Source organism: Gobius niger (genome assembly GCF_951799975.1).
Source record: "Gobius niger genome assembly, chromosome: 8".
NCBI classification, from domain to species: Eukaryota; Metazoa; Chordata; class Actinopteri; order Gobiiformes; family Gobiidae; genus Gobius; species Gobius niger.
Genome location: NC_136859.1, coordinates 8,178,633 through 8,203,700, shown reverse-complemented (window position 1 = coordinate 8,203,700; position 25,068 = coordinate 8,178,633). Strand labels below are relative to the sequence as shown.

General features: G+C 41.5%; 1 protein-coding gene across 6 annotated transcripts in view; it reads left to right on the top strand.

The window, feature by feature from the left end:
- grik2 (glutamate receptor, ionotropic, kainate 2) overlaps positions 1-25,068 on the top strand; it is a 410,021-nt gene that overhangs the window by 340,824 nt on the left and 44,129 nt on the right. For all 6 annotated transcript variants that reach the window (XM_079561307.1, XM_079561303.1, XM_079561302.1 and 3 more), the window contains one exon: positions 22,511-22,736. In XM_079561307.1, coding sequence (XP_079417433.1) covers positions 22,511-22,736 — 226 coding nt within the window. The remainder of the gene's footprint in view (positions 1-22,510; positions 22,737-25,068) is intronic.

Here is a 25,068-nt window from a genome sequence, read left to right as displayed (position 1 = left end):
CGGGCTGCAGCCTTTTTTTTTTCATCATTAATGCTCTATTCTCAGTTGTTCCCGTCCTTTTTCTCTGATATATTAACATAAATATGTGTTCCTAAAATGGTGGTGTTTTTGTGTTCATTTTTTTGTGAAATCTGCCGAGCAACGCAATTACGAACAAGCCTATGTGACAAAGACGACGTCAGAACGCGTGTTTGTATGTATCATTTGCAGTGTTTACATGGCCCCGCCCACTCCATTAGCTGATATTACTTCTCATATGTAATTACTTCCCCCAGTTCCCCCAGTAACACGGCGTCCACTCCTGTATAGTACTTTAGTGTGTGCACATGCCATTGTCTGGGTGTCCTGGGTTTAAGGTATTCTGCCCACACTTCTCCTCTCTCTCTTTTCCCCCGTTCCCCTTTTTGTCCCGCCCACTCTCTCCCTCATTATCTTTCTACTTCTCTCCCTCTGTCTCCCATTTCTACTTTGTGTCTCCTTTTTTTCCTCATCTCAGGTGTTTATACCTTTCTATCTCTATGTCCCTCTCTCCCTTTTTATCTCTCTCTTCTTTCTTGAGCTCCCCCTTTCTCTCTTTCTCCTCTTAGCTTTTACCCTCTCTTTCTCTCTCCTTCCCTTTCTCTCTTCTTTCTCTTCCTCTCTTTACCTCGCTCCCCTCTCTCCTTCTCTCTGTTCTTTTCCTCCCTTTGTCTTTCTCTCCTCTCTAGTTCCATCTCCCTAATCCTCCCTCCCTTTGTCTCCCCTTTTTTCTCTCATCCCATCTGTTTATACCTTTTCGTTTTTCTCCTCCTTCCCTCTATGTCGCTCTCTGCCTTTATTGCCTCTCTCTTTCTTCTCCAGCTCCCCCTTTCTCTCTTTCTCCTCTTACCTTTTACCCTCTCTTTCTCTCTCCTTCCCTTCCTCTCCTCTTTCTCTTCCTCTCTTTTCCTCGCTCCCCTCATCTTCTCTCCTTCTCTCTGTTCTTTTCCTCCTTGTCTTTCTATCCTCTCTCTTGTTCCATCTGCCTATTCTTTCTCCCTCTCTCTCTCTCTCGCTCTCTCTGTGTGTCTCACATTTCCCCTTCCCATTGCTCTCTCTCTCCTCTCTATCTGTGTTCCTCTCTCCCCTTCTACCTCTCTTCTCTAGCTCACCCTTTCTCTCTCCCCCTCTTAGCTTCTCCCCTCTCTTTCTCTCTCCTTCCCTTTCTCTCTTCTTTCTCTTCCTCTCTTGACCTCACTCCTCTCATCTTCTCTCTGTTCTTTTCCGTCCTTTGTCTTTCTCTCCTCTCTCTCTAGTTCCATCTCCCTTTTCCTCCCTCCCTTTCTCTCTCTCCTCTCTTTCTGCATCCCTCTCACCCCTTCTACCCCTCTCTTTCTTCTCTACCTCCCCTTTCTCTCTTTCTCCTCTTAGCTTCTCCCCTAGCTTCTTTGCATTTCTCCATTTCTCTCTCTCTCTGTCTCCCATTTATCCTTTCTCTCTCCCTTTTCCTCCCTTTTATCTCTCCTTCTTCTCCAGCTCGCCCTGTCTCTCTTTCCCCTCTCAGCTTTTCCCCTCTTTCGTCTTTCTCCCCTCTTTCTCCCTTTCTCTCTATTTCCATCTCCCTATTCCTCCCTCCTTTTCTCTCTCTCTCTCTCTCTGTCTCCCTGTTGCAATGATTGATGAAGTGTTGTTTTGATCAAACTTATCATCCGTCCCCGCGGATTCGTTCCTCAGACGTGACGTGCTCCTGCATCTCTTTCACTGCTCAAGAAAAAAAAACCAACAAAAAATGGAATAAAATGCGTATCTACAAAACGCCCCTGTCTATCGGGGATTCATTGATTTGAGCACTAACGTCTAATAGCTGCTAATTATGTAAATGTCTTGGAGGATAGATGCTGTCTCTCTCTCCCTCGCTCCCTCTCTCCACATCGCGGGTGTTCCCTATAGACCTGCAACAATAACACTGAATAATTTAATAAGCAAACATCGAGTGCAGTTGTGCCTGAGCGCTTGTTAGCTAATAAAATCCCATCTTATTAAAGGTAACGCGGCGCTTTCACCTTGGTTCTGTGGAGGTGGCACTGAGAGCTGTCCCCAGGCCCCGCTGCCTTCATTGTTGTGCACTAGCCGTGTTACAGATAAACAGACAGCTCCAGTGTGGGATTATTAAAGTGGAGAGACGGAGCTTGGACACGATTCCGGGATGGGAGAAAGGGGAATAGAGAGTCTCGGGTTGGATTCCTGAAACGCGTTGGGCCTCACGGCGGGCGTTCTTGTTTCTTTGTTCAGCCTAATACTCCCGGACTGTTGGCTCGAGCCTTCCTGTTTGGTGTCGGCTCGTTGCACAATGTGGCTTAAAGGTGCATAATGCAACTTTTATGTGGGGAAAAAAAGTTGATATTTGTGTGTATTTGACCTTGTAGTGACCCAGGGGCTGTAGGAGCGGTCAGCATGACGGCTTTACTTTCCATCACAGTGGTCTCTAGGATGGTCCAGGATTAGTTGTTTGGAAGGTTTTCTCTGCTGATCCTCTAAGCAGAAAACCTACAAAACAATTGATCCTGGAACATTGTAGAGAACACTGTGATCGAAAGTAAAGGTGCCATGCTGACTGCCCACACAGCCCCTGGGTCACTACAAGGTCAAATACACACAAATATCTACTTATTATATCAACTCTTAAGTATTTTCGCTAATAGTCCGATTGACTATGTTTAGATTTCAACTGTTGTGGGATTTTCGTGGAAAGTATGAAAACTATACATTTTTGGAAACCTTTTGGTATAAGCAATGAGAAAAACAATATTTCCATTTGCCTTTGTCATTTGGTAAAATTATGCAATCATACAATTTTTCCATTAGACTAAATGGGGAGTTCTGGTCGTCGCCACGGCAACTCCATGAAAAACATGACAAGGGTTTCTTTGACTTTTTTGATTGGAGCGACCAAATGGAATTTTCTGCCAAATTACACACATTACCACCAAATTACGTTTTTTACCCCCCCATATAAATACTATTGTTGCTCCTTTTTTTTATTTTTATTTTTTTATTACAAATTGCATAGTGAACCGGACTATAACCTAAAGTTGTGATCTTAAAGAGGGGGTATTATGCTTTTTTCAATCACATAGTACCAGTCTATAGACAGACGGCATCTCTGGAATCGCCCATATATGGTTATGTTTGAAAACAGTTAAGGGGGAAAACAATTTTGAAAAAATTTAATCTTTCTCTAATTATTCAAAAACTAGCCTACTTTAACACATTCTGAATTATGAATATGGTTTTCTACTAAATGAAGATTCAAAGACATGGAGAGGAGCAAAGCGGTTCAACAGCCCATAAATACAGAAATAACAGAGAATGCTAACTTGATGCTAGCAACATGTTAGCATCGGGCTAATGCTAAGTTGTTATGTGCGCTAGCTACAACTGCCTTTTTTTCCCCACTTCTACTGAACAATCTGCTGTGAGAAAATATCCATATGGACCTGAGTTACACTTGACTTTATTTATGTGATAAATAAGGTAATATTCCACCAGGAAATGGCTAAAAAGAGTGGAGAATTGTGTTTCCCAAAAGATTCTATTTTCCCCCTCGGCAAAGCCACGCCCCCTTCTATGACGAGATGCCGTCTGTATCTATAGCACACTACAATGATGACGAAACCTTCTGTTGGTCTGTAAATGCAGTAAATTAGAATAACTGCCTTGTATAAAATTGCTCTCTCAAAATGGCTGTAGCGAATGTCTTGAAATAGGCCTCTGTCTCTTTAAGAACCTCTGACCCTTTCAGACATGCCCCCTCCACACGCTGTCTGTGGGATCAGTGGGGAGGGGGTTCTGCTGAGGAGCAGTGGTTGGTTACTTGGCTGGTGACGAAAGCTCGGAGGCGTCTCCAGGAGGTGGGGGCGTTCCTAGGAGGACTCAGGCAAACCTATCCCTAAAATGGCTGCCATCAGAGTTTTTACATATTACTCAAAAATACGTGTATGTGCCAAGGCAACACTTCAGGCAAGTTTTTAATGAGGGAATGACATGATGTAAAGCTTGAAAAAGTCGATTTTGCATAATTACCCCCCCTTTAGGCACTTTCCGTCCTATTCATTTCCTATGAGATTAGCTTTGACCAAACAAATAGAGATTTTGTTAAGATTCCGTGGTGAAGCGAGCTCCTGGTAGATATGGTATTTATTTATTTAAATTCTTCATTTTTCTCTTTATTTATTTGTCTATTTGGCAGGCCATAGGCTAATTTGAATCCCCCATCTTTTTCAAGGTAGAGAGAAACGGGAAAACAGTAAAAAGCATCATGCAATGCAACAATAAAAAGAACGAAGAGAAATGACACATCTGACCACTTCACATCCCAAGTTCATACACACAGTCCAGTGCACACAGTTTGTTTTTGTTTTTTTTTTAAGCCAGAGCTTCAGCTTCTGTGAGAAAAGTCTCAGGTCCATTTGGGACTTTAGCTCCAGAGGCAAAGAGCGTGAACGTGCACTTCAGCGGAGGGGACAACTGTGTTTATAAAGGTCGGCCCGAGAGTCTGGAAGCTAAAGGCTGATGTGCATCAAATCAATGTTATATCTCCTCTGCTGAAGTATTTACATCCTCCATCGAGTCATAAGCATGCAGTCGGTGATCATCTACCAAGAACTCACCAAGTAATTGTAGTGGAGTGGTAAGTGCTCTCACTTCACTATAAGAAGGTTTGATCCTGGAGTGGACGGGGCCTGTCTATGTGGAGTTTGCATGTTTTCCTCATGTCTGCACAATATGTCAATTCTAGCCAGGTGATTCTGATCATTTGCATCTGGAAATGAGTCCCTTGGCGCTGCACAGCGGTCGCCCAACGCTCCTTAAAGGGATATTTCAGGATTTTTGACATAGGGCCTCATTTCCTGGTTATCCAGAGTGTTTTGTGGCGCTAGGCTAGTGCAAGGCTAGCACATTTCTATGGTATCAGCTAGCCTGCATTAAAAACAGTCTGACCCGCTCCACAGTGCACCTGAGGCAAATCACTTATAACCCCAGACTAACCATATAAATGTCTGTGTCGATAGAATAATTTTAACTATTTTGCATTTAAAATACCTTATATTTGAGCAGCTTCGTGGTTGTATAAGCCACGCAGCGGCGGAGTGATCTGCTAGAAAATAGTCCCTCAAAATGCGATCATTCATGTGATGCAAGGTCAGTTATATTGCAATAATTATTCTCATTATTATCGTCACAGACAATTATGTGGTTAGTCTGGTGTTATAAGTGATTTGCCTCAGGTGCTCTGTGGAGCGGGTTAGACTGTTTTTAATGCAGGCTAGCTGATACCATAGAAATGCGCTAGCCTTGCACTAGCCTAGCGCCACAAAGCTCTTCAAATATAAGAACTGCATGAATTACAATCGAAAAAATGAAAAAAATATCTCCAGAAATCAGCAACACTCTGGATAACTAGGGAATGAGGCCCTATGTCAAAAATCCTGAAACATCCCTTTAAGGCAGGGGTGTCCAAACTTTTTTCATGGGGGGGCCGCATATTGAAGCATACACGTGGTGAAGGGCTGTAGATCGGTAGTTAGTGCCGCACAACGTTTGACTAGCAGAGGTTTAAATTGTGCCCCATACCTCTATTTAAGCTTAAAACCTTCATGCCAGCTCAGTCTCACAGTAAAATGTTAGTTGTTCGATTAGAATTGTATAGAATTGTTTACATTTCAGATAAAAAGGTCCATCTCTGGTGATGTGTACTGATACAGCAAGAGGCCGAGGGCCATCATAAATCGGTCTGAGGGCCGCATTTGGCCCCCGGGCCGCACTTTGGACACCCCTGCTTTAAGGGATGCCCCGCAAAGACAGGGGAAGGATGGGACTAATGCAGAGGTGGTGATTGTGTGTTATGTAATGTGCTACTTATTGTGGGCTACAGTGTTGAAGAGCTTGTGAAGCTTGTACTTGGACCTATAGGAAGATGGTTGGGCTTTGTTGTAACATATGGCCAACGCAGCCAGGATGTACCGGGTCAGAAAGTTGCGGTGAAAGAAAACTTGAGTGGAGGTTTATGACAGTTCAGTCAAAGCGGCCTCATGTGTTACAGTGGATCTGTGAAAACGTGATCCTTCTGTGACTGACAAGAGAGACGTGGAGCGCAGCCTCCAGCTCTGTGACCTTTACCCACAGTCATTATTATCATGATGGACCTGCAGAACAGGAGAGGGTCAGGAGACAATGGAACAGACGGGAGAGAGTGAAGCAACCAGCTTTGACACATTTAATGAAGACGAGTGTGTCTGTGTTTAGATCCTAACAAGTCCAAGCAGATTCACAAACAGGCAGCGTCTCTTCTGCTCACAGCTGTTCAGGCAGATGTGGGAAAGAGACGCTTGGAAACTGCAATAACTTGATCAAACTTTCATTCACTATTTAATAGGGCTGGGACAATAGTTTATGCTGCAAAAACAAGTGTCGATGCTTCATCAAGTATCGCAATACTTCCAATACTTACTACAATGTAAAAATAAAGTTTATACACTTTGGACACATTTTCTTTTTACACATTTTAAGGTATTACTTATCACAATTACTTACTGTATCACAATTAGGGTACTGTTGATTTTTTTTCTATACCGGTACTTCAACGATAGTCGGTTTTCGATATCGATACACTGAACTTTTTCCGATACCTATACTAAATTTTCTGTCATAGAAGGTAAGGCGAGGCAAGGCAAGTTTATTTGTAGAGGACAATTCATACACAAGGCAATTCAAGGTGCTTCACGGTTGCATAACATTACAGGAAAACAGATGGAATCAATAAAAACAAAGGCAAGAGTGCAGATGCAATACTTTCAGTCATAGGCACGGGCAAAAAGAACTGTTTTCAGCCTGGATTTGAACATTGTCAGAGTTGAGGCCTGTCTCACATCCTCATGAAGACTGTTCCAGATTTTTGCTGCATGAAACTGAAACACAGCCTCACCGTGTTTATTATTGACTCTGGGAACCACCAGGAGACCCCTCCCTGACGTTCTCAGGGCCCGAGATGGTTCATACGGCTGTAACATGTCAGATGTACTTTGGTGCTAAACCATGAAAAGACTTGTAATATCTATAATAGAAACCGCAATCTCAATGGCCGCCGCCATGTTTATTTCCCATACCGACTTTGAAGCTAAGCAGGGAAGGGCCTGGTTAGGACTGGGATGGGAGACCGTTCTTCGGAAGCTAAGCAGGGAAGGGCCCGGTTAGGAGACCGTTTGGGCGACAGTGTGTACGTGTTTGGTGGTGGGGGCTGATGTGCGCAGACTGGTTGCCTCGCTTATCATCACCGAGTATGGGGTGAATGAATTATGCAACACATTGTTAAGCGACTTTGAGCGTCTGGAAAAGCGCTATATAAGACTAATGCATTATTACATCCGCGGCCCCCACGTGACGCTCCACCGGCCGCGGGCATTGACCACGGGTCCATATGGACGGGTCCATATGCTGCTGTCCGAGGACAACCCGCCGTCACAAAAACGCGAGTGCACGAGATCTGACTGCCGTGCGTGTGCGCGCATCCAAACATCGCGGTGTGTGCGTGTGTGTGTGTATGTGTGTGTGTGTGTGTGTGTGTGTGTGTGTGTGTGTGTGTGTGTGTGTGTGCGTGTGTGTGTGCGTGTGTATGTGTGCGTGCGCGCATCCAAACAGGGCGATGTGAGTCATCGTCACTCACCACTAACCTGCAGCTGTAGACGCTCTGCACAGGTACAGATACATCCTCCACAACACATCTTCGTGTCTTTGTTTAAGTCTCTCCTGCAGTGACCGAGGCTGTGGTTCATTATAGAGCCAGTGCTGCGTTATGTCAGAGGCGCAGACAAATGTGTATAAGATCCAATCCTGGCCGTATGCCGTCTCCAAAGCTTTGTCCCCGAAAAAATGTACACGCAAAACATTGCCCAAAACCTGCTCAAACATGAGCCTCTAATCACACGCGCTGCTCCGACTGATTTATCCTCCGTGTGAGTAAAAGCGAAAATGAAACTACCACTTAACGAGCGCATGGCCTGCACTGCGTAGTTTTTTTTCTTTTTTTTTACTTTGCTGCTGTACCATTTGTTTTCTATTTTGCTTTCACGTATAGTGAGCCCAGAGGTACATTTTATTCTAAAGCAGCTTTGAAAGCATTGCCAATTTTATTGTAAGGTTATAAATACTGTCATTTATAACGATCATTAGGCTATTTCAGTTCAAAACCACCTTATTATTTTTTTGATTGTACACTACCGTGATGCACCAAACCGCGGGTCCTGCACCGTGACCCAAACCGTTAGAGCTGAACCCCTAATATTTATCCATAATTATTCCACTGTCTCTTGAATTCTATTCCCTGAGTTTAGCAAACATATTACTCCAATTGCAGTTTGTTTGAAATTATTTTTTGCATTCATTATTTTAAACATTTGTAGAGGCCATAGTTTTTGGAATGGGTCGGGAACCACTGGTCTACAGCTGAACTGTGTGACGGGTTGGACATTTCTTTGTAATCACTCATAATCTCAGAATATCAAATGTGGAGACTAGCGAGGCCCGGCCGAAGGCCGGGTCTCAGCTAGTATATAATATAATATAATATGGTGGTATTTCCTGGTTCTTGTCAGGACTCGAGCAGCAGCGTTCTGGACGTTCTGCAGCTCTGACAGTGAGCAGTCGTTACAGTCGTCTAACCTGCTGGAGACAAACACATGGATAAGTCTCTCTAAGTCTGGTTTTGACACTATTCCTCTGATCTTAGCAATGTTTTTTCAGATGGTAAAAAGCTGCTGATGTTATAGCTTTGATGTGGCTGTTGAAGTTCAGGTCTGAGTCCATGATCACTCCTAGATTTCTAAACCGATTTTTTGGTTTTAGAGAGAGAGACTCAAGGTCACTGTTAAATATAGAGAGATCCATATAGAACCATAAAACAGATTAATAATGTTTGTTTATTCCTGTTCCTTCCGTTTCATTTCTTTTGCATTTGTATCATTCATTTAAAGTGAAACAACCAAGAAACTTCCTTTGCAGGTTTTTTCAGATATAAGATGATAAGATATGATAATAAGATATTTCTCTCCAAATTTTTTGCACTACATTTTCCCCAATTTTCTGTTTTTTCCCCAGATTTTTTTCTTCTTATTTCCAATTTTTTCCCCCAATTTTCCCCACATATTCCCATTTTCTTTTTTTTTAATGTCTTTTCCCCAAATCTTTAAAGCTTTTCCCCCCAATTTTTCCACCAAGTCATTTACTTTTTTTCTTTTACATTTTGATGACCAACAGCATCAAGACTTGAACATTGTATATTTCTTTTCGATACCTGCTGTCGATACCAGTAGAACCTAAACCTTTCATTTCGATACCAGACTGGTATCGTTTGAGGGGAGACACTACAGGCAAAACTCAATTTTTTCAGTGTTCAGGTTTTGGGCCAAATTGGTCTCTGAACATACAAGCTTTCACCTGGGAACAGAAAATATACCTAATCTTGACAAAAACATGTTTAAATATTGCACTGATTCAATGTTCCCCCATAGACTTATATGGGAGAATACAATTTCAAGGGCCTTTTTCTCAAAACACATTTTTCTGTCATTGTGGCGACACTATGTCCACGTCAGTAGGACCTAAAGACTTCAAATTTTCCAGCCTTGGACTGAACAATATTTCGAGGATTTTTTCTGAGGGATTTTTTATTATCTAATCCCTAGCCCCATTTACTGAGTTTTGAATGTCAAAAAATAAGGCGAAAATTACATTTTTACTAATTTTTCCACTAAAAAACAGCTTATTTTAAAACTAAACAAGAAATCCAAAATCCCCTCTGAAAAAGTCTTGGTAACTCATTCATCAATAAAATGAAATAATAAATTTGAATGTAGCTCTATCCATTACTCAGATTTCGTCGCCTTAAAGATGGGAAATTTGGGGCATTTTTAGGCATAAAACACCTTGTTCTTATATGAAAAGATAAAATGACAGAAAACTTGCAATGTATTTTTTTCTCACATTTATGCCAGTGATCTACAGCAAAGGTTTCAAATTGATATCTGTTAATATACATTTTTTCCCTATTCACCTGCAGTGTCTCGCCTTAACAGTACCTAATCACAATGCATATTGGATCTGCCCCTGAGTATCGTGATACGTATCGGATCATGACAAAAGTGTATCGTCCCAGCCCCACTATATAAAGTCTGTGTAGAGGCTGTTCCGGTTTCCCGCTAAACGCACCCTCAATCAGGTCAGACATCTCCTGCTATGAGATCCTGAATCTCAGCTTGTGCTTCCTGGTTAAAGGGGAAAAACACCAAAACAAATCCCATCAATAGCTCGATGTTCCTCGTTTAATAAGCTTCCGCTGCCCCCTGGTCAAAGTAAACGCCGTCCATTTCCTCCATCTTCCTCTTCCTCTGCAGATAATGCAGGCGATAAGGGATTAAACCATTAAAATCGATATAAACCTGTGCTTTATGGAGCTTCTCTGAGCGCGCTCCGACGCTGACAAGGCACCGTTTCCTTTTTATAGCCACTCGTGTTTAGTGTCAACATTCGACCGTAAACGGCGGGTGTAAAAAAACCTGCTGTGCGCTTCATAAAAAGAACAGAGGTGTTGTTTGTTCTGGAGAAAAGAAAATACTCAATGTTTTTTTTTTTACTCTTTTTTTTCCCTCCGCACTCTCTCTCCGAATCCTTTTGATTAGGAGCTGTGTGCAAAACAGTGGGAGAAATTCACTTACGAACTAAAAGAGAATAGTTTAACTGTATGAATTCTCCGAGAAAAAGATATGGGGGAAATTGTGTTTGCTCAGAGAAAACTAGGTTACACTTTGCTTTACATCGTAGTGATATCAGGTAATTGGACATATTGTGAATTCGTTTTCTGTGGCTCAGGGTGTGCAGTACCAGCTCTTGCCAGCAGGGAGCAGTGTGTCAATGTTGGACAGAAAAAAACATGAAATAAAAAGTTGAGCGCGGTGGTGCTGACAGGCGGGCGCTCTCTGGAGATTCATCTGACGTCCGTGCTGTGTTGGTGGTGTTGGATCTTGGTTGATGTGTTGTTGGCAATAAATCTGTCAGGCACTTTCCATTTCCAATTGTCTGAAGTCTAACTTTTACTGACAAACTCGTGTTAAATCCACTTATGCGTTTGTGTTTCTTACACCAGTGGTTCTCAAAGTGTGGTTTCATTCAGGTGGGACTGTGCGTCATCCTCAGTTTTAGACAAATCTGTTCATTTTAGACAGAATGAATTTCAATTTAGATGCTTTAGACCAGGGGTGTACAAAGTGTGGCACTTCAGGCATGTTTTTAATGAGGGAATGACATAAAAACAAGTCGATTTTGCATAATACCCCCCTTTAAGCACTTTCCGTCCTATTCATTTCCTAGGAGATTAGCTTTGACCAAACAAATAGAGATTTTGTTAAGATTCCGTGGTGAAGCGAGCTCCTGGTAGATATGGTATTTATTTATTTATATTCTTCATTTTTCTCTTTATTTATTTGTCTATTTGGCAGGCCATAGGCTAATTTGAATCCCCCGTCCTTGGACTTTTCAAGGTAGAGAGAAACGGGAAAACAGTAAAACGAATCATGCAATGCAACAATAAAAAGAACGAAGAGAAATGACACGTCAGACCAATTTTTGGTGGCCCTCAGGCTTTTTGTTTTATTGCCACACATCGCTCGGAGAAGTTAACTTTCCTGCAAATTTAATAATTCCACACAATTAAAACCTCAGAAAATTACATTTATTGTGAGACTGATAGCTTTATGGTTCCTATAGGTATAAGTTTGGGGAATGGTTTAAATCTCTCTTAAACACACGCGGTTGAATGTTTCAATGCATTGACCACTGATCTGTGGCTCTCCATGCCGTAAACATGTCAATATACGGCCCTCTGTGAAAAAAGTTTGGACACCCCTGCTTTAGACCCTTTTAGTCCTGATTAAAACAAAGACCAACGATCCCGTCAGATCTTGTAAGCTGAGCAGGAAGGGCCTGGTCGGTACTTGGATGGGAGACCGTTTGGAAACACCAGGAGGCCTAAGGTGAATGTAGTGAGTGAGTGAGTGGTGGTCGGAGGGGCCGATGGCACAGACTGGTTGCCTCGCTTCCGTCAGTCTACCCCAGGGCAGCTGTGGTTACAATAGTAGCTTACACCACCAGGTATGGAGTGAATGAATAATGACGGCAGTGTAGTGCTATGAGAGACTTGGTAATACAAGCTTGTAATTTAAAACACAATACAACTGTAAGGCATCATTATTATTATTCAGTCTTGATTTTGATCTGGTGGTACAGTAGTATTTGATTTCATTACAAGAGCACAACTACTACTTGTTAAAAATGACTCCGATATGAGTAAAAGTTGCTCTGTCAAATTATTACTTAAGCGAAAGTACTGAAGCATTTGCCTTATGTTCAAAGTAAAACGTACCCATCAGTTTTAATAAGTGTTATGAAAAACATCTTGGCAGCTTCTAAAACACGAAAGCTGTGCCAGAAATCACCACCTGTACGGCAACACGGCGTGGACAAACCTTCTTCCTAGTTGTGAGTCAGTGACATTTGACGCAGCCAATGTACTGTGTATTATTAGGCTTTTAAAATGAACCAAACCCAACAGGGCCAATTGAATTTTTACTTTTTAGAAAGGCAGTGGAGTGGAAAGTGATACGTTCTCAACACAGATACTCAAAACTCATCTTAAAAACTGATTCTGAACCAAAGCAAACAGAAAATCACAGTCAGTTTAGTGGCCCAGGATGAGGCAGACTTTCCCGGCTAATGCACCAGGACACGGTTCATTTGACAGTCACGGTTTAGTTTAGTGCATCTCTTGGTCCTGGTCAGTCTCTAACATAAAAGCTCCAAGGAAGCAACACAAACCACATCTGTGAATAGTTTTTACCCAGTTTTAAAAAATAGCCTATACAGCACGAGGCGTCATCTCTCCTTTTGTCAAGCATAAGGTAAATATATAGTCTTAAATCCACCGTACACCATTATTATGTTAAATCACCCTGCCCTCTCTAAATTTGCCTGGGTGATTACTTTGCGCTTTCCTTTTCCCAGAAGTCCTGTGCATTGTGTTTTGATTTGTCGACTCGGCAGTAACGGTCAGAAATAGACTCCCGCTGTACGTAACGTTATATAGGAAATGCAATAATTAACATAGTTTTGAGACAGCTGGCTGGATTCCGCCTATGGAGCCGGTGCTGTAGCGTCAGGCCGAGCCCTGGGGGAGTTCGCTCGGGATCCAGCGCTGACACTAAGTTTGCTGGAGGAATTTAAATGTTTGTTTTTGCGAGTAAATCAACAGAAATGTGGGAAGGAGCGGTGTCAAGCCCGCAGTCGGGTTGTGTATAGAATTATAATGTTTGTCAAAGTTGGTTGCAATGTATAATAGTAATAACATGGTAATAGAGAGCCAGGGATAATGAGGGATAATGCAATTTCCGCTAGTTTTTATTACTGCCAAGAAAATACTGACCCTGTTAGTTGAATGAGAGCCATTTTACATCATTTTGTCATTATTCTAGATTTCAGACAAAGTGCAAAATCAAAGTAAGCAAGGCAAATGTATTCAGCAATTCAACAAGCTTTACAGGATATAATACAGTATTAGTAAATAAAATAACAGTTTTTAAAGGCGCATTATGCAACTTTTGATGTGGAAAAAAGTTGATAATAGTGCATATTTTACGTTGTAGTGACCCAGTGGCTGTATGAGTGGTCAGCATGGCGCCTTTACTTTCCATCACAGTGGTTTCTAGGAGGTTTCTGGATGGTTTTCTCTGCTGACGGAGCCTCTCACCAGAAAACCAACTAAACAATTGATCCTGGAGCGTCGTAAAGACCACTGTGATGGAAAGTAAAGGTGCCATGCTGAACACTCATACAGCCATTTTCACATTAAAAGTTGCACAATGCAGCTTTAAGTCCAGGTTAAAGATCAACACCTAGAACTCACTTTGATCTTCCTTGGTGATGTTGGAAAGTGCAACTTAAATAAATATTGATTGATTGGGTTAAGAGGCAAATCAATCAATGCATAGAGTTCCACTTATGATTTTTTTTTATGATATACCAACATGGTAGTGACAGAAAAACACTGCTTGCTGCTACAGTCCTACAAACACAAATAAGAATTTTGAAAACTAAATATTTAATCACTGTATACTATTAAGTATACGACTGGGACAGAATATCGTTTTGGAATATATCACGTTACATTTTTTTTACTACTGATTGGCACTTTTAAAATTATTTTGCCATTTGCACTTTTCAAAATGGTTTAATCAAATGCAGACTTGTGCTTTCTTGAATTCATTCAGGGTAAACATGGGAATGGGAATATACATGGGAATATATGCTATTCCAATACTTGTATCGGGCCCTCTGTATCGTTCCAGCCCTAATATTAAGTGCTTTGTTGGTATTGCTATGCTATTGCTGTGTTTTGAGACTTTGCTTGACACATTCAGCAGCAAATATCTCAATAAGGTCCGTCCTCTTCCCATGCGATGTAAGCTGTGCCAATATCAAGGCCTTAAATGTCACTAAAAGTAACAAATTGGATTCAAACTGGCATCAAACCTGCTGTAAATATCTTGGAAAATTATGACATGGTTCAACAATTTTTGCCGTTTGGGCTGATATTGACCACATTTTGTTTTGCTCAATAGTTGCCCACTTTGTCCAATTGTCCAAAATCCTAAAAAATGAAATACACATTGGATTTGAGTGTCACGCATTTGTGGCATTCACACGCCACACCGCCTTTGCTATGCCCAATCCTGTCAGACCTTGGAAGCTAAGCAGGGAAGGGCCTGGTCGGTGCTTGGATGGGAGACCATTTTGGAACACCATGGAAGCCTAGCGAATGTAGTGTGTGAGTGAGTGGTTGATGGTGGTCGGAGGGGCTGATGGCGCAGACTGGTTGCCTCCCTTTTGGCAGTCTACCCCAGAGCAGCTATGGCTATAATAGAGGCTTAGTCCGGAAAAGGGCTATATAACACCGATGCATTATTATTATTATTCAAATATAGTATTTTTATAAACCCTGCCTTCTTCCTTGTCATCACTCAGTGCCATTGACAGAGCAGCACTCGTGTAAACTACAAATTCTCCAGTCGTGTTTGAGCCGTTTACTTGACTAACGCCCTTTGTAACCAGTGTATGAAGAATGAACTGCAGTGAGAAGCTGGTCGGCCGCCATATAAATCCAAACCATACCAGCAGCAGCCACTTCACACACTTTGTAATTACAATTTTAAGCTCCTGACGTGCAGTGCGGTCCAGTGAAAACAGTGGTGCACTTTATTTGTATTGCTCCGTGGCAGCGCTCCAGCACGTATGCAAGACGAGTCGCCAACATAAAGCGGCGTTTTTCCTCCCATTGATTTCACGTAGAGAAGATTGCGTGTAAAAAAGCCCAAAGCCTCAGTGTAAAAGTGTGACCTTGCGTTACGTTTTGAATCTATTCTATTGATTCACATAGCTTAGAGATAAAAAAAAAAAAAAAAAGAACTCATACTGACTCCATACCATGCTGTTAAATGTGGTTGTACAAATCCATCTGGCTGAATCGGTTGAGGAAGACTTTACCGCTCCTCTGCTCTCTGTAGACTGCAGTTCCAGGCTGCACTTTGTTGTAATGACCCCACAGAGACACACATGTTATTGTTGCACGGGACCAGAGCAGAGAGCATTGCAAAAAAGCAATTACTAGCCCAAAGTAAAGCACAACACTGGAAAAATGGCCATCATGAGATAAATGACTCAAAATTGCTTGAATAAAAGTTCTCCTATGTTGAGTTTGAGTCGGTTTGAACTAATCCAAGATACAAATGCTATAGCGCCGATGGAACAATTATTTGGAAGACAAATAATTGCTTTTTACTTGAACTGACACAAAATTATCTTAATTAAGAGAATAACTACTACTAGAGGTTGTATCTCATCTAAGACCAGGCCAAATCTACTCAAACCTTAGCTTTAATCTCTTAATTCAAGCAGATTTAGGTCATTTCCTCCTTTAAGTGTGGTTTAAGTGTTTTGTGGTACATAATATATGACCTAATTGGGTGTATTGACAGTATTTCTACCTTTTTTTCTACCATTTAACTCTAATAATGTTAAAAGTACTCTCTGATTTGTGTAATAGTGTTTCTCAAAATCATCTTGGGGGCCAGAGGTTGTGTGCCGGAGGGCCGGATTTAGCCCCGGGGCCTGACGTTGCCTACCCCTGCTTTAGACGATACGTAAATCGGACGAACTGTTTTTGAATCGCTGCCTCATCGTATCACATTCTCCGAGATTCTCCTGCCGTCTTTCTCAGATCGTCGCTGAATGTTCTCTCTTGAAAAGCCTCTGACCCATGCGATTCTTCGGGTGTGTGTTTTTTTTTTTTTCCACACGTCTCCGTCGCTTCTCATCAGTCCAGTCCAGTCCAGTGAGTCGTGTGGTAAAATCTTCTGAAGACTGAAAACCAGCGAAGGGTCAGGTTCATTGTGGTGAGAGTAGAGCAGAGAGAGAGAGAGAATAAAAGCAGGGCAGAGATGGGAACTTCATAAGACAGGTGATGGTTTGAGAGTCAGGTGGAAAATCGTATCCTTTGAATTTCACTCATCCTTTAACCATCCTTGTTTGAGAAGTTGCCAGCGATTCTATGGACCCTTCGCCAAGACTTTTTCACCGGTATCTGGGGTAGCTTAGTGTGGTGATGGACTGAAAACCAGACCGAAGTGGGCGGAGACAGGGATATTTAGAAGATTCAGGAGCATGAAGAGACCACCATAGCAGATATTTGTGCTGCTGCGGTGCAAGGTTGTCACATTTGTTATGTGACAAGTTTGTTGTTGTTTGCGGCATGTGGAATTCCAATGATGAAAAAAAGAAGTTTAAAAAAAGCGGACTATTTTTTATTAGTACTTTAGTTTACTTAACTTGTTTATTTGGAGAGACAGTGCACATTAATGCTGTGGTTCCCAAAATGTGGGTCGGCACGCCCTGTGGGGTCGCGGGACACTGAAGTGGGGGGTCGCCAATTTAGTGAAATTAAGCCTTCTTTCTTTCTTTCTTTCTTTCTTTCTTTCTTTCTTTCTTTCTTTCTTTCTTTCTTTCTTTCTTTCTTTCTTTCTTTCTTTCTTTCTTTCTTTCTTTCTTTCTTTCTTTCTTTCTTTCTTTGGTCGGGACAGTGCATGTAAATGAACATGCATGTAAACATGTCACGCCGGATCCAGGCCTATTTTATATGTTTTTAGTGGTAGGAGAAATAGGAGTACCCGGGGGAAACCTATGCGGACACATGGAGAACATGCAAACTCCACACAGAAAGGCTCCACAGGGGGTATCCAAACTTTTTAAAACTTTATACAAATTTTAGATGTTTTGCACCGTAAATGATTCAAAATGCTATATAACATTCCCCAATCTATCGGTCAAAAAAACAAAACGTGTCGCCATTGTGGAGGGTGGCAACATTAGCCTATCAACACAAATGATAGCATGGCATCACCACAAAGGCGACACATTGTTTTTTTGACCGATGACAGTTAATCAGATCGCAAGATTGATTTGCTTTTGCTTTTTTTGGGTTCTACATTTGATACGTTTGCAGACGATGGGCATGTGCATATTTGCTGGTCAATGTTGCTCATTTTGGAACTGCCTTCCTCCTATGTCAAATTGTTCTATTATATTTTAATTTTTTTATCTTATCTTATCTTTATGCATGCCCCTATAGCCTTATAGTTTAAGGTTTTATAGCTTATCTTTATCTAAATTCTTTGTTATATGTTTTATGTTGCACGTCTGCACCAAGAAAACGTTCTGAACCTGTTCTCAAACAATGGCAATAAAAGCTGTTCTGATTCTGATTCTGAAAAGCGAGCCGTGCTGGTAATAACATGGCGTGAACACACTGCTGGACAGACCTTTGCCTAACACAGTTTTAACGGTTTATATTGCTGAGTTAGCATAACATTAGCCTCGTTGGCTTAGCTTCATAGTTTATCTTTGAGCTACTTCTTTCCACCAGTTTTTGGTTTGGCACTTCTGAATAATTTCATTAATTTGGGCGGTATTTGTCCAAAGTCTTCTCCTGTTGTCTGTACATTTTATCTAAAAGAAGAAAAATGGAACAGAAAAGTAGAGGTGGTTTACTAATAGGCAGCAACTCGTTTGGTTGGTTGGTTCTAATAGGCAGCGGCTCGTTTGGTTGGTTGGTTCGCTCTAAGAGTGTCTCCGTCTCGCTTCTTTCCTTTTGTTATTTCCTGCTTTGCTTGGATTATTTTACATAACTTTGGATCGTCCCGACTTTCTGTTTTGTGGTGTTGTAGTGTGTTGTCTGTTGAACATGTTGAACAAGTTGAACACCGTGGATTTTAATGTCGGGCTATTTCGCCGCGTTGCTGCAGCGCGTGTAGGTGTCTATCTATCCCTGTATTCACGCTGCAGCCTTATCAGCAGTCCGAACGCTCGCATGCTCAATCGGGCGGTTTGTCAAGGTGGAGTCCCAAAGATTCTTGATAGGCACTCCGGCGAATCAGCCAGTTGATCTAAAATATCGACCACCACAAAAAGTCATTACGCGCAATAATGGCAGGGCAGGACCTTGAAGATGTGACTTAATTAGGTTTCTAACGGCCTCAAAAATGCCTGCGGATCTTGTCTCACTGTCGAGTGGTGCAAACGCTTACTCTCTTTGTGATAACAGGTGTTCAAAATCTGATAGCTACAGTATGGCCATGTCTATATTCCAATCAACAAGTGGTACATAGGCCATCAATAATCATTCACCTTTGAATCAAAAAGCAGCTTGTTGTGACTCTCATTCCCCTCCCCTGTCACAGATATGTGCAAGCAGAGGGGAGTCTGGTTTCAAATGTAACTATTTAACAGGTTCACTGGAAACTACTAATTACAACTGACATTTTCTGACTGTTCTTGAGTAAAAAAAAGTAAAAAATAAATAATAATAATAATAAATCAAACTTTTATAGCATTTTTTGGACACTCAAAGATGCTTATGGACACTCAAAGACACTTTAATATCATTAAACTCTACCTATGAACACTAAATCTAAATCTTTGAAAAATTAATTTTTACTCAACTATCTTCCTTTGTCAATGAACATAACATCTTGTCCCAAAGTCAATCGGGATTCAGAAATAATCACTCAACTACAACAGCATTACTTGATCTTACCAATAATATTTATACAGCCTTTGATAATACACAGCTCACTGGTGCAATATTTCTAGATTTCACAAAAGCATTTGACACTGTTGATCATTATTTACTTCTGGACAAGCTTTACTCAATTGGCCTCTCCAGAGATGCAGTACTTTGGTTCAATGCGTACCTACACGGAAGAAGACAATTTGTTACCATTCAGGGTAAGCCCTCAGATACAGTCACAGTGAGTAAAGGGGTGCCCCAGGGGTCCTCACTGGGCCCATTATTATTCTCAATATATATTAATGATCTATCTAAAGTTATTAAAAAGTCAAAAATTCACCTATATGCTGATGACACAATAATTTATAGCTCGCATATGAATAAATGTTACATTGAAGAATCACTTCAGTTTGACTTTAACAATGTTCAATCTTGGTGTTTTCAACATAATTTGATACTTAACAAGAAGAAGTCCTACAGTATGCTTTTTAAGAATCGTCTCTCTTCCCTGCAGAGCCTCAATATACACTACTCAAATGGAAACCTGATTGAAAACACTGATGAATTTAAATATTTAGGACTATGGCTTGACCAAGAACTAACCTATAAAAAACACATTGAATATGTAACTAATAAAGTAAATGCTTGTCTTGGTCAACTATATAGATCTATCAATTGTTTTACCCTCGACATCAGGAAAAGAATAGCTCAGCAACTCATACTACCAATAATCGACTATGGAGACATTGTTTACCAAAACACTACAGATAATGTTCTTAAACCACTGACAACACTCACAAACTCGCTCTGCAGATTTGTGCTTCGATGTAATTATTTGACTCATCACTGTACTATGTATAACACACTTGACTGGCTACAACCCAAAGACAGAAGACGGCTCCACTGGATTATTCTAGTTTATAAATGTATCCGATATGATTATCCCACATATTTAAAACAGCATCTGGTTCTTTTTACGTCATCATATGCACTTAGAGATCTGGACCAACCGTTCTATCGAGTACCACATGTAAAAAAGGAGGCCGGCAGGAAAGCCTTTCGTTATAAAGCCCCATCTGACTGGAATCACTTATCAATAGAACTCAGATCAATGACATCTTTACATATATTCAAAACATCCATGTACAATCATCTAAAATGTCAATGTCAATGTTATTAGCATTTTTCCTAATGTCCAATTTCTTTTCTTTTCTATTATCCCTCTTCTTATGTTAATTTATTTTCTCTTTATAGAGATATTGTTTTATATTGAAAGTGGGGGCACTGGTGGGGTGGGCGGGGATGGGAACAAGACATGAGACCTTGTGATGTGATGTTATGTTGTTATGTGTATGTGACTGTTGTATGTATGTGTCAATACTTGCTATGTTTTGTTTTGTTACTTTGTGTTCAGGACCCCCTTGAAAAAGAGATGGTTCATCTCAACGGGGCTATCCTTGAAATAAATGAAATGAAATGAATAGTGTTGGGTTGCTAAAGCTATATTTAGTGGTCGCACTGACCAAAGTTTTTCAATAGGGCTGGGCACCATTAAGGCCATACCGCCTTTGCTCTGCCCAATCCCGTCAGACCTTGGAAGCTAAGCAGGGAAGGGCCTGGTCGGTACTTGGATGAGAGACCGTTTGAGAACACCAGGAAGCCTGGTGAATGTAGTGTGTGAGTGAGTGAATGGTGGTGGTTGGAGGGGCCGATGGCGCAGACTGGTTGCCTCGCTTCCGTCAGTCTACCCCAGGGCAGCTGTGGCTACAATAATAGCTTACCACCACCAAGTATGGAGTGAATGAAAAGTGCAATGTAAAGCGTCTTTGAGTGTCCAGAAAAGCGCTATATAAAACCAATGCATTATTATTAAGTGATACCATTATGGTATCAAAAACAGCAATAACAACTGGTAGCATAAAAATAAAAGTATCGAAAGAAAAAATAGTATCCCCTTAGATGCCAGGCTGCTCACCTCACTTCTGTAGTTTGACTCACCACTGTTGTGTCATCTGCAAACTCAATGAAGAGGTTTGAGCTGTACTTTGGAGCGCAGTCATGGGTCAGCAGAGTGAACAGGAGGGGGCTGAGCACACAGCCTTGTGGAGCCCCCATGTTGTAATACTAGTATCGATAAAAAAGGAACTGTTGAGGCGATGGTGGCGCAGTTGATAGAGCGGGTCGTCTCTCCTGATTGGAAGGTCGTGAGTTCGAATCCCAGCTCCCGTAAATGCACACTGTCATTGTGTCCTTGGGCAAGACACTTCACCCTACTTGCCTCCGGTGTCTGCGTAACTTGGTGTATGAATAAGAGTGTGAATGGGTGACTGGTTCCTTACTGTAAAGCACTTTGGGCCTGATAAAGGTAGAAAAGCGCTTTATAAATTCAGTCCATTTACCAGTTTACCCAGCTCTAGCGACTAACTTTTTTGCAGTTTTGAGTTCTGCAAAGACAGAATTTATTTAAATTGTACTTAAAACGTTTTACAGTTAGGCCATTTTTCTGTGTATTTAATTGCAATGACCCCACTGAAAATGGTCCCGTGATCCACTTTTGGGTCCCGAGCCACCAGTTGAGAATCACTGATTTAGATGATGTCAATAAAGTATTGCAATACGGGTTTTCTGATACAATACGAGTATTTGCAATGCATGGATTGACTTTTAAATGTAAGTTTCAAAAGAAAAATCTAAATGAGAAATAGTCATTGTAAAAGATTCGTTGTGTTTGTACCAATAAATATCTTTTTAATGACCACGTCTAGAACGATCCTATTCATATAAGCAAATACTGATAGCATTTTAAAAAGCCCGAGAGGTAAACTACTCGACAAAACCATTAGGAATCCTTGCTGTAGTGTTTAGCCGCCAGCTCTTAATCCTATCACAAACTCTAATGACTGAGGCAGATGGAGGAATTCAGCAGCTGCAGAAAAGAATAACTTTGGCAGATTTGTCAAAGCAGATGATACGTTTCTGCTAATGAAATTTCCAAAGTAACTGAATGCAAATGCTTGGCAGTCCTGACAGAGCCGTCGCGACATGAGCTGGGTTTAAATGAATAATGGCAGCGCGTCGCCGAGTCTTGATGATTCTCTCAAATAAAACAAGAAAACTTTTTATTCGACAAGACAGGTTTAAGATGTCATTAACTGGCAACGGGAACATCGAATTTGTCTGAGGAATCAGCGCATTGGAAAAGATGGAAGTTGAAGACTATATACAGATGTTACTCTTCACTTATTGTCAGAATTCTTGGCATTTCTATTTATTACATGCCTATCAAATATAAAAGATGTTCACTTTGCATGTTTATCCGCCTCTTTCTAGAAAACGAAGATCTCCACGTACGATAAGATGTGGGAGTTCATGAGCAGCCGGCGACACTCGGTGATGGTGAAGAACATAGACGAGGGCATTCACCGCGTCCTGACCTCGGACTACGCCTTCCTGATGGAGTCCACCACCATCGAGTACGTCATCCAGAGGAACTGCAACCTCACCCAGGTCGGAGGACTCATCGACTCCCGGGCGTATGGCGTGGGAACACCCATGGGTGAGCACTCCACATTTGTGTTAATGTAATGAACGCGCTCTTATGTAGTTTATAGGAGCGTGTAGACCTGGTAAGAGCCAGATTGATGTTAGAGAAAAGCGCTATATAAGTTGAGACCATTTAAAGGGGCTGGATGCAAGTTGGCCATTTTATACTCACTACTGCCACCTCAGGCCACATGTGTAACTGCACCTCCTATATTAAGCTCGTGCATGACGGCAATTCGGGTCCGAAGTGACACCTTTTTGATTTTAGAGGCAGTTGTAGTGAACAGGTCTGGGCTCATTCTTCACATTAGGACATGGCTGGGACATGTAGGGGGAGGAAAATACTTAATTATCACATTTTTAAACTCCGTATAGTCCCTTTAAAGACATGGCAAGTGAAAGTATTGATTTTTCACACAGTGGTCAAAGTGGAAATTTCAAGCTAGTTTCTTCCCTTTACATCTTAGTTTTGATGTCAGTGTATAAAAATGACATAACTTTCCCCGTACGATGCTTATTTTAACCCAGAAGTAGCATCTCCGCAGCTTCGAAAAGCCGTCTTTCCCACGGGTATCCATTCCTATATATTGACATATTTTACATCCATGTGTTTTGCAAAGGGTGTCCGTGATGATGCTCTTACCCAAATTTGGTATTTTTTCTTCTGGGAGCCACCAGATACAGAAGTGGGAAGAAAGGTGCCGTGCAGGCAAAACTTCAGGTCTGGTTTTCTCTAAAGGAGGTTTTTAAGGGCTTTAAGCATGTTGCATGAATGGAGGACTCATGCACCAGGTGAGCCCTCAAAGTTCCTCCGACGGACTCCAAACTTTCCAGTCTTGGGCTTAACCAGATTTTTAAGAGTTTTTCAAAGGGATGTTTTAATATCTAATTCCAAGCCTGACGTATTGAGCTTTGAACACAAAAAAACAAGGCAGAATATGAGTTTTTACACATTTTTTCACTTATGATTTGTTCATTAAAAAAAATATATGTAATACAATAAAACTATAGTTACAAAGTTTTAGTTATAAAGTATAAAGTTTCAAATTGATATCTCTACGGCGAGTGTAAAACCCACTTTCTTACAGCATTACGACCACATGATTGGCTCGAACCACCGGTGGTACAACTCAAATAATATCATTATATAATATTGTGAGACCAAATACCATTAATTAAGTTTGCGGGGCAGGTTAATGTTATGCAGGATGTAATGGTTGCTATATGCCAATTCCATTATGCTTAATACTCACATTAGGAAAAATAATTTGGTTTGTCTTATATAAAAAGGGTCACAGAACTAAGATTCTGGTCGACTAGACTTGGATGATTGAGTAGAGGATGTTTTGCTTCTGACATCTGAAAATAGAAGCAAAACGTCCTCTACTCAATCAACCCAGTCTTGATGATTATATTTAAAAAAAAACTCTACCACAATGGGAGGTTTCTGAACAGCCGAGAGCCTAAAAGTGACAGCGCTCAATCACGCTCCTCTACCTGATTTAAACCGTTCCCAAATTGGAACAGAGCGAGCTCCTTGTCATCTCAGCACTTCTCCTGCGTTCATTTATGTGCATGTTTTACCTCTTTCAGACTGAGAGGAATAGTTTACCATCACAACAACAGCAACGGCAACAACTCATCTTATCTACCCAATCTGTCAGAGTTTGTGATCCATGAAAAAGTATGACACAGACTCCAGGAAGCGGCTTAATTGTTTTTTCACAAAGGGGGTCCGTGCAAAAGCAAATACACGGTGTGAAAAACAATCTTCCTGTAGCTTTGACTTTCCCCGAACTATAAGCCATAAGCGCACCTCTCTGGACTGTGACATATCGCCTATTCTGCTCGCCTCTGAACAAATGGCCACTACATTTGAGTGGCTCCCAAAAGCAGCGACCCGGCAGTCGGCTTGTTATATTTGACCAATGATCTGCGGTGTTGATCTAAAGAGCCGTGCCCCGCTGCCCTCTGGGAATGGTAGTGCTGCCAAGGTCATTTGCTCGGCTCTGTTTGTGCATGCTCCGCCGCCCGGCCACAGAGTAATTTTCAGTGGCTGTTTTGCTGCGTGAGAAAACAGTGGCGGCCGCTCGATATTTGCTTTCCCTGATTGTGTTTGGTGACTGATGGGCGACCGCCGGAGGTCTGTTCCACTGTGTGTGCTTCGCTGACTGCACTTGACTCGGGCATAAACCTGCGCGGGACATTTTACGGCCGCGCTCCGAAGCTTTATGGAGTATATACTTATTGATATTATGGCTTTTGTCAGCGCCGGCGGGGGAACAGAGCATTAGACAAGAGTGAAACACAAGCCACGCACACGCCGTAATAACCTGGCCATTCCA